General features: G+C 41.8%; 1 protein-coding gene across 1 annotated transcript in view; it reads left to right on the top strand.

The window, feature by feature from the left end:
* Nucleotides 1-740: 740 nt before the first annotated feature.
* Nucleotides 741-11,253, top strand: part of FITM1 (fat storage inducing transmembrane protein 1) — a 94,589-nt gene continuing 84,076 nt past the window's right edge. The window contains exon 1 of the mRNA XM_085627486.1: nt 741-1,154. Coding sequence (XP_085483612.1) covers nt 754-1,154 — 401 coding nt within the window. The 5' untranslated portion in view covers nt 741-753. The remainder of the gene's footprint in view (nt 1,155-11,253) is intronic.

The following is an 11,253-nucleotide window of genomic DNA, read 5'->3' as shown; positions in this document are numbered from 1 at the left end:
TCACTCGGAGGCTGAAGGTGCGGGGAAGCAATCTGGAGGGGACTACAACCTCCCTTTAAGGAACTGGATGCTGGATACTGGGCAAGTTGGATCCTGCTACACAATTAACCAAAAATGTTTGATCCGCAAGTATTAAAATTGCCTAGTTTTATAGAGGTGTGTTGACTAGAGATGGCAATGGGCCAGTGGAACTTGTCTCCGTTTAAAAACCAAGCATGTGCAATGCAACAGGTCTCGCATTTACGTGAGTTTGAGCTATTCACATTGCAAATAACACTGCCTTTTTTTTGTTTTTGTTTTTAAAACTTAAATAAAAGGCATTGTTATTTACAATGCCAATAGCTTATACTCGCGTGAATGCGAGACCTATTGCATCGCAAATTCTTGCTATGGTCTGGCGTTAACACAAACATTGCACGAAAAGCATGCAGTTGTCTACTTCTTGCAAAACATATACACAGCTTATCTTCGCAAGTTACAAACTGCCATGGTTCGCTAATCTGGGCCACTTTGTTTAGCCATCCTCTTCACTGACGGACACTGTTGTTTTTGTGTCTGGGCCTGTTTTCTGTCACAATCTGGCTCTGGCCGAGGGGAAAGGAAAGGTGCATTTCGAGGTCCAGAATACACTGAGTTAGTGAGGGCAGCGGTGACCACAAACCACAGAATAAATACACCGACAAAGAGTGCTTCTGCGACATCTCCTTTAAAGTTTGGCCACTCCCTGCCTGTGCTGGCGGACGGCTGAAGGACATGGGCACAGCTGAGGGGAGGAGGGTCCCAGCTGTTCACTGCTGTCACCCGCCTGTGACCTGTCCGCCCCTGGGCTCTGTGACACAGCACATGCTTCCCTCTCCCTCGTCTCTCCTTGCAGTGCCGAATCCGCCCCTCCCTGCTGTGCCCGTCTCACCCCACGCCTTTCCTTGGGCTCACCCTAGCTTCCCCGGCACCCCGTCGCTAGCCATGGGCCTCTTGTGCTTCCTGCGCCTGCTGGTTTTCTTCTGGAGTGACCTGTGGTCCCGTGCCCTGGGCAGTACCTGCGTGCGCCGCGGCTACCACCTGTGGCTCGCCGCGGTGGTCATCTTCGGACCCCTGCTGCAGTACTACGGGAACCCGCGCACCATCTTCGCCAATCACCGGAACTTCTTCAACATGTGAGTACGGGGGCACGAGGGCACGAGGGCAAGGGTGGGGGCGCCAGGGCAACAGCCGGGGGAGGGGGGTGTTGTACAGGAAGGGAGCACCGGAGATCGCCATTCCAAGGCAGATGACGTCAGGGTAGGGTCAAGGGGCATCTTGATGGGCATAGAGAGGGAACACGTCTCAGTTTCAACGACAACAGTTCTAGCCTTCCCTGCCTTCGTCACAAAGTGGTAGCTCAATGTGAAAGAGAATCGTCATTTTGGGATGAGATGCATAGTCCCGTTTTTGAGAAGCCTGGAAGGTAAATGACCTCACGCATGTTAATGTGCCTGTCAGTCCGAAGCAGGAAGCGGAATGTGCTCATTCAGATCCGGGTTTCTGGTGACCCCTGGAAGCTTCCGAGCTCCCTGTAAGTAGCTCTTGTGTGAGCAGCCCCTGCAGGGTAGGATGGGCTGGTCTGAGAGGTCAGTGCGTGGGCAGATTTTGTGGGCGGTTTCTGGGCCTGGTTTATGGTCTGCTGAGCCGGTATGTAATGCCGATTTCCCTGATATAGCACTTATAGAACCGGTCTTTACAAGTTCAAAACAAGCATTTACAATGCAACGTTCTCGGCATTGTTAAAGTTAGAGCTATTGGCATTGCTCATGACAATATTTTTGTTTATGTTTTTGTTTTTAAAACATTTAAAGAAACGGCATTGTTATTTACAATGTCAATAGCTTAATCACTCTCCAATGCAAGACCTATCAATCAAAATGGTGGCAAAGGCCCTCGCTGACACACTGGTGAAAGTGGCTCACTCGCTTATTAGGCCAGGCCAGAATGGTTTCATGTCATATTAATGAGGTAGGCCTATTTGTGCGACCCACGTCATTAATATTCATGGGGTAGGTCTATTTGTGCGACCCCACTAGGAACCGCTGTCCGAAGTTTGTGAGTTTTCTTAGGCTAGGAATTGCGATTCGGTAATAATTGCTATTCCAATGTTTGTACATACGGCCCCTGGTGTAGCAGAGAGTTCAGTGAGAGAGTTCATTCAGTGAAATGGGGAGATAACCGCTTGGGGCGTGTCACGTGCTGTGTAACGGTGCGTGCAATGCACACGTGCATTTACACAGTTTAGCCAGTGCACATTTACTTTCAGGGCTCTGTAAGCGGCCTGCAGATGTGCACTCAGATAACACGCTTTTACAAGTTTAGTTTTTATTAAAAATCAATCCCCGAAAAAGGTCAATGTTTATCGTATTTTTAACTCCATCACTTAGCGGATTTTGGAAATTGTCCAGGTCTTACAAAACGTAAAGAGCGACTTCAATTTAAAACCTACTACTTTCTGGAAAGTTGTATCAAAAACTAAATACATTCACCAGGTGGTACTGGTGCGGTTCAACTGTTTAATGTCACTGTGAACATGGGAGTTTCTACGTGGGCAGTGTGTGATCATTTATTTAATAACTGCGGGCGTAATTCAAATGAACCATCGGACAATGTGGGCAGATCGATGAGGAGCCGAAATTGCTGCACGTTGCCAGGGTGAACAGCTGAAACCCACTGTAAACAGAGGGTTTCCAGCTCTTTTCGGAAGCTGTAAGTAGCCAATGTCCATAATAGGTGTGAAAACACCCCATGACATTGGCGACAGCCACGATGACCCGTTTTTTTTGGGGGGGGGGAGGGGTGGGGGCTTGGTGAGGGGCAGAATGCCTGTTATCTCTCAGCACCAGGTACGCAGATGAGGAGGCTGTGGGGGATTCCTGGTTCGTCTTGACTAGAAAACACCAGTACCGAGGAAATCGTCCAAAGCCGTGTAACAAGTCAGTTTAATTGAACCAGGTCTTTACTATACTATACGACATGTCCGTCGTCACAACCGTGTGATATGAAATTATGGTTCACACGTTTAGCCCATTCCCAGCCAGTGCCTAAAACCTAGCCTGTGGCTGGGAGATGACATCATTTGTTCCAGCACACGTCACGGCGTTGCTACCAACAGCGTCAGGCCCGGGCGACATGCCACGGCGGCGTTCTGTGGTCCCAGGCTATGAGGACTGGCCCTGGAATCGGGCCAAGGACGGCATGCGCCCGGGGACCTGCCTGGGCAAGGGACAGCACGGGGTGGGTGTAACAATGGACGAGGCAACCTGAAAGTCGAAGTTTTATTTTCCTTGAGATGCACAGAGAGTGGAGTCGAAAGTGCCCACGTGCTCGCGCCTCTAGCTCTAGTCTAGCTCCGGGAAACTAACAACACAAAAAGGAGGGTAGAGGCTGTAAGAATCCGCACCCAACAGATGACAAGTTTCTTTTAGTCTACAGAATAGCGCAAAGAACCAAGGAGTACTCCCCTCTATACTCCTTATTTAGGAACAAGTCCTACTTAACATTTGATACACAAGGGTTCAGCACTATGTAAAATATACGTTTTCTTATCAAAGTTCAAGCTTTACACAGAAATAAGTCATCCAAGATATTTGATTCTTGAGAAAGTTCTTCTTTATTTTTCTTTAAAATGTTTTCTTTATTTTCCAAAGATCAAGAAATCCTAGCCATAGCCAACGCGTTTCATCTCACAACGAGACTTCTTAAGGGCTATTAAAAATACAATGCAAAAAATATTTCAAAACCAAATGCAAGACATTTCTCAACATACAAAGACTACTGCAGTACATTTAAATTGACGAGACATACATATTTAAATACGAGGGTCATTAACGTAGAAAGGATTTATTCTTTGTATAATAATTATATGTAAACATATATACCTTGAATATCTGTATATTTAAAGACAGATGTGATGTGAAAAAAGCTATATCATAATAATCACATTTTAAATCGCAAATTGCTTTAAGACATCATCTAATTCATAGCAAGGAGCAAAGAGTATGGTCAGTATCATACCTTCACAGTAAGATATAGCATAATTTCATATATTCTTTTTATACTTCAAGTTTTCTAGATGTTTCCAATGTTCCAGAACCTCTATGTGGTGCACAGTATCTAAAATGACCAATATATACAGTATAAAAAATATTCTTATCTAATCTTTATATACATATTAAAAACACAAACACCAACTATGTCTGAGTTCATTGTTGCATAACTTCAGTAATATCTGATTTAAATTTAAATGTCATGACGAGAAAACATTATATATTTTTTTGTTTCAACAGACACTGACCAAGGAAAGCATTAAGACATAGTGATTATCAAAAGATCTTATATATACTCACGATCTCTATAGGAAAAAGCAGAAAACCTAAGAGACCCTGTTCAAAGATAACTACCTTCAGATTTTATAATGGAAATATTATCCCCTAATAACACCGTTTAACAGCTCAATATAATGGTGTTACCTATGTGCAAACAGTTTTCAAAATTCCAAAAACCGATACAAAGAGAGCTCGTTTTATAATGAGCATGTCCATGTATCCAAGACGATATAAGATGCACAGTAATCCCTGATTGAATACATGCTGAGAACCATATTTCTATACACCACTAAGTCTTACTATACACATATGTTCTCCTTTTTTTTGTACGAGCATCCCAGAATGTAACAAACCAAGGATTATTTTTAGAGAGCACATTTCAGCCAAAAGCGGTTATATGTAAAACCGCAATCAATACATTGCAGTGTGGCGAGTCAACTATACACGAAGTGACAATAGTACTCAAACGTGTAGTTTAGTCGTGATTGTAATACAAACAAATAGCGCTGTGAATTAAAATCAATATTGAATCCATAGTGCAAACAAACTGAGCAGACGACGTTCTATGGAAGTACTTAAAAAACGCGGCGGCCATCTTTGACATGCCGCGAGTTAGCGTCCATATTGTACGTTATTAAACACCTAAACACTGCTATAGGCAATCAATACATTGCAGTGTTGCGAGTTAGCTATACACGAAGTGACAATAGTACTCAAACATGTAGTTTAGTCGTGATTGTAATACAAACAAATAGCGCTGTGAATTAAAATCAATGTTGAATCCATAGTGCAAACAAACTGAGCAGACGACGTTCTATGGAAGTGCTAGAAAAACGCGGCGGCCATCTTTGACATGCCGCGAATTAGCGTCTATATTACACGTTGTTGAACACCCAAGCACTGCTATAGGCATGGTAAACACATTATATCATGAGCTTCATAACTCAGTCTTATTTAATATCTTTTGTATTTATTTGGGATTTTCAAGGAATGTTTTTTTGGACCCAAAATAACGATCCTGCAGAGACCCAAACTGCACAGACATTTATTTATTCCATAACACAAGTTAACTGCCACATTGTTGCTTAACTCACCCGCAATGGCATGGTAGCCTGTAGCGTTTCTATTCCTCGTGTCTTTAGATGGAAACCGAACGCTCATGAACGGGTTTATTTAAACTCCCCGCCCGGAAGTCAATGCATATAAAAAACACACAAAAGCTAATTGAGATCACCAAGACAACGTAAACTACCACCAACAATGCGGCCATCTTTGCACAAGCATATAAAGATAAATATACTACAGTTTAGTATGCGTGTTTCATTATATACGTAACGAAATTGTTACAGAGAAAGCCAACATGTTATCAATATAGCAATATATATTCCTATTGCTGATAAATCAAAGGGAGGCCAAGTTTATTTAATTGAACTTCACGCCCAAGATGTCACGGTAAGATCACCAGGGCACAAACAAATTTGCAACAACATGGCGGCCATCTATAAAGTATGAACGTATATGAACAAATATATTATAAAATGAGGTATGTACCTGGAAATCGATATAGCAAAAGCTTTACGGAAAAACCAACATTATTATAGATAAAACAATGCATATTCCTATAGCTAATATGTCAAAGCGTAACTATATTCATACCGCATAGCAAATGCGAGACTTCACGTGTATGGAAACACGTTGTTTACACCGCAACTGCATTCAGGGTAAAACGGCGGCCATCTTTGAATGTATAGATACAAAGTATCTTGCCTAAAAGAGCTTCCATGATTTCAAGCCTTCAGCCATATCACGGCTACAAAATTGTATAGATGAGGATGTTATGCCATCACAAATTGCTTCATATTATTCAATGTCACAGATATAATTTTTAGTAGGCCTGGGCGTAGTTCGCGAAGTAGCACTTCGCGAAGCTACGCAAAGTGAAGTTCGCACTACGCGAGCTACGCGTAGCACTTCGCGAACTGCGTAGTACCTTGTTCGCACTGTGCCAGATGTCGTTTTCAATGATTGCACAGTGTGGACAAGCAACCGGCACTGTGCAACCATTGAAAATGGCATCTTGCACAGTGCGAGCTGTAGTTTTCTGCTGCTCGAGTAGATTTTTACTCGAGCTTCAGCTTTCTCAACGCGAACTGGTAGTTTCTCATCGCGAGAGGTCGCGAGCATACGCGACCACTCACAATGAGAAACCTGACCTCCTCGCGTTGGGAATCACGCGGGAGGTTTATTTTCCATGCTCGCGATCGCCAACTTGAAGTTGCTGATCGCGAACAAGGAAAAAGTCTCGCCGGGATGTCATTTTGCTTGCTCGCGGTCGCCAACTTGACGTTGAGGACCGCGAGCAAGCAAAAAATGACCGCAGCACTACGCAACACTACGCTACGTGTGTTCGCACTGTGCTACGTGCAGTTCGCGTAGTGCGAAGTAGCGCGAACTTCGCAAACTACGCGAGCGTAGTGTAGTGCTTTGCCCAGGCTTCATTTTTAGCTTATTATCGTTTAGCTTTGTTCGTGCGACCTATTAACTCATAAAGATATATTTGAAAAACTAAAGTAAGTATCCAGCCTAGACAGAAACCTGCAGAACAAAATACATAATTCAGCTGAGCGGCGGTCTGCTCAAATAGTGTGAAAATACATAAATAAATGTGTTTTTCTCCAATGATGTATAGCTCCTCAAATGCAGCACAGTTGTCATGAAACATCATAATGCTCATTATATATAAACAATGTAATATCATATTAGAAATATCAAGGGCAACCGCAATTGAAAACCCACTGCATGATATTGTATGTTAAATAATAAATGCTGATGCAGAGAAAAAAGGATATATAAACATGACACCAATTTATATATGTGAAAACAAGTATAAAATATATTATACCGACATATTCAATGTTTCATTATGCAAAAGGCATTGCATGATTCTAGTTTATATTGATAAACATATTTTTTCTTTCTCTCTTATAGTGTGAAACATATTGCGTTCACTAAGAACATGATGGCATGATCCAGCACTCACATGTATTTATGACTCAAACATCATAAACAGAAATCTCATAAGCTTGCAGTCTAAACAAAAATATAATTCTCCAGAATTGAACAAGAGATGTAATTAATTATCTCATAGAAAGTGATGTAACTCATCGTTAACATTGAGACCAAACCTTACAGTTCTGAGACGGCATATCCATGACGCCTCTCGTTGCCTGAGAATTAACTCCCTATCTCCTCCTCTTTCCGGTGTCTTAACATGGTCAATGCCAAAGAAGGTGAAATTTTTATCATTTGGATGTTCACAATGTATATGCATGGCTATTGGATATTTGGCATCGCCATTTCTTATGGCTCTAGCATGTTCTTGTATCCGCAATTTAAGACTGCGGATACTGCTGCCAATGTATTTCTTTTTACAGGCACATATAACCATATATACTGTAAATGTCGTGTTACAATTGATGAAGCAATTTATTGAAAACTCTCTTGATTGACTGCCGCTAAACATCTTGATTTTATTCACACCAAATTTACATATACAGCAATTCCCACATGTGTGAAAACCCAAAGGTTTGTTAAATAGCCAAGTGGTTGACGGAGTTTGCACACTTTTAACATAGCTGGGACTTAGTATATCTATTAACGTCTTGCTTTTCCGATATACTATTTTTGGCTTTTTAGATGGTGTATTACCCAAAGAGCCTTCCTTCTCCAAAAGATGCCAGTTTTTTCTTAGAATGTTGTAAACATGATTACTAAATACATTATATTCTGTGATGAACAAAGCCACAGAATCCTGTTTCTCGATATTTAGCTCGCTTTGTGATTTAGATAATGTCTCCTTCCTCTTAAGGGACAGAGCTCTCTTTTCGGCATTGTCTAGGCAGGTCTGATTATATCCCCTTCTAGAGAAGTTCGTTTTGATCTTTTTGATATTTGTAACAAAATCTTCATCTAGACTGCAATTCCGTCTTGCACGGACCATTTCACCATATGGAATGGCAGCAATGGTCGATTGTGGGTGCGCACTCGTGGCATGTAAATAGCTATTACATGAGGTCTTTTTTTTGTATATGTCGCTGTGTATATTGGTGTTTCTTACAAATAATTTCAAATCAAGAAATTCAATACTTTTGTCAGAGTGTTGGATTGTCAGTTTCACATTAAAGCTATTACTATTCAGATAGAGATGGTAAGAATTAAATTGTTCCACTGTTCCATGCCAAATCATAATAATATCGTCAATGTAACGTCCGTAGAAGATTACATTATCACTCCAAGGGTGTGCCCTTGGGCCCCAGACATGCTCCACCTCATACAGCCCCATACAGAGGTTTGCATAAGAAGGAGTAAATCTGGAGCCCATAGCAGTACCCTGTCTCTGTAAGAACCATGTGTTATTATGCAGAAATGCATTCTGTGTCAAAATCATCTTAGCCATGGACAATAACATGTCAGTATGTTCCAGGGGTTGTGCTCCCCGTTTGAAAAGAAAATATTTAAGAGCTCTCATTCCATCTTGGATGTGAATACAAGTGTATAAACTTTCAACATCCATTGACACAAAAAGTAAATTATCATGATCCCAATTAAAGTCCTCCAGTTTACACAACAGATCAGAACTATCTCTGAGATACGATGGCAAGTTCTTCACAATAGGTTGGAGAAATTTGTCCACATATTGGGCAATATGATCTGTAGGCCCACCATTCCCAGAGATGATGTGGCACCCAGGTGGAAACAGGCCCCCCTTGTGAATTTATAGAGGGGGGCTTTATTGAAGACAGGTGCACCTTACTAAACATTTCCCTTGGCCTTTGCCGTACAAAACGAAACCTCACTATACATTTTCCTCCTACCTTGCCTCCCACCTCCACCCCTAATGTGTCCCCTTTTTTAGGTCTCGCCTAGCTATTGCGTTCACGCAATCGCTATGCGAGACTCTAGTAAGAGGGACATTTCAAAGCGCTCCCAAAAGTGGATTGCATGGCGAGGACGCGCACAATCATGTGCATCGTGCCGCCATGCAATCCGTTTGGGGAAGCGCTTCAGCCCACTGCCGCGTGCACGTGTAGCCACAGCCTCGGCATCATACTTCAAAGGGTCTAATCCCCCGCCTGGAAGGCGCTCCCCCGCCCCGTCACAGCATGCCGAGAGATTGTTTCCTCATGGCGCCTCTCACAACTGTCCCTCCCCCACCACAGGGCTAGTCTCACGGATGCATTGCCATCCATCGATTTCACTTTCATGCCCGTGTTCTCTTTGCCTTTCAGCACACAGCCCGCCCTCCCCCTCCGTGTTTTCTTGCAGCTTTGCCCAGATCTGAGTTTCAAACAACCAAAATAATAAGTTTGCCCTGCACGCTTCCTGCGCTTACAAAGTTAACAAATGCCGCGCTCATTCCCTTTTCATCCTTCTAAGGTCGATAACATTAGCTCCATTAATTCTGCGTCTAAGGATTTGAATAACCATATGTTTTCTTGCAACTTTAGGCACTTCACTCACACAGCCCCACTGCTCACACACACAGGCATCAAGGCAGCAACAGAATGCTCTGAGCCCCACCAGTGTTTGCCACACACACATGCCTCTCGCATCTCGTGTTTTCTTCCAGCTTTGGCCCGTGTTCTCTTTGCCTTTCAGCACTCGGCTTCCCCGTAACCACCATTTAACTAACATACTGCCACACTCATTCCATTTCCATCCTCGCTTTCACTTTCATGCCCGTGTTCTCTTTGCCTTTCAGCACACAGCTTCTCTGTAGCCACCATTTAACGACCATCCTGCCATAACACCATTTAACTACGATCCTTTTATTTAAAATAAAAGAATTGCCTCTAAGGGTTTAAGGAACCATAGAAATACAAGACAAGGCAACATACACTCCGAATGCCACTCAGAGCCACATAATTACATGGCACATAACTACAATGCACTCAATACAACAGACACTCCAAAAACAAATCAGTGCCACATAGTTACACACCACATAATTACACTACACTCAATGCCACATGCACTCCAAATAACACTCAGTGCCAATTAATTACAATGCAAACAATGCAAGATACACTCTAAATAACACTCAATGCCTCATAATTACACGCCACTAAAATCAACATACACTCCACACAAAACCACTCAGTGCCACATAATTATATTCTACATAATTACACTCTATCTATCTATCTATCTATCTATCTATCTATCTATCTATCTATCTATCTATCTATCTATCTATCTATCTATCTATCTATCTATCTATCTATCTATCTATCTATCTATCTATCTATCTATCTATCTATCTATCTATCTATCTATCTATCTATCTATCTATCTATTGGACTATTGCACTCTATCTATCTATCTATCGCATCACCACAGCAACACTTAGCACCACCACAGCATCACTCAAGGGCACCACTACATCACTATGCGCTACCACAGCATCAATTAACGCCCCAGCATCACTCGACACCACCACAGTATCAATCTGTACAACCATTCAACAACAACTGGCTCTAATATGTTCTCTCAATATTTAGGCTTTATTACAAATGGCACAAAAAAAATGATAATATTTAACTCCTGTCCTTGGATTTTAGGCGCAATTAAATACACTAAACATAATCTTCACAAGAGTTATTAACAAAAGTTTAAACGATTGCCATTATAATTTACATTAACTTTTATTTAAGTATTAATTATTTGCAAAAATTAAAAGCCATTGTTATTTGTAATATCAATACATCTAAGTCACGTAAATACAACACATATCGCATTACAAATGCTATAGGTGTCACATTTGCAACAGTTAAAACTATTGACATTGTACATGAGAAAGCTAGTAATTTCAATATTTTCAATACCAACACATAAATAAAAAATT

Source organism: Triturus cristatus, chromosome 9 (genome assembly GCF_964204655.1).
Source record: "Triturus cristatus chromosome 9, aTriCri1.1, whole genome shotgun sequence".
NCBI lineage: Eukaryota > Metazoa > Chordata > Amphibia > Caudata > Salamandridae > Triturus > Triturus cristatus.
The sequence above is the reverse complement of the archived record's forward strand: the minus strand, read 5'-3'. Positions and strand labels throughout refer to the sequence as shown.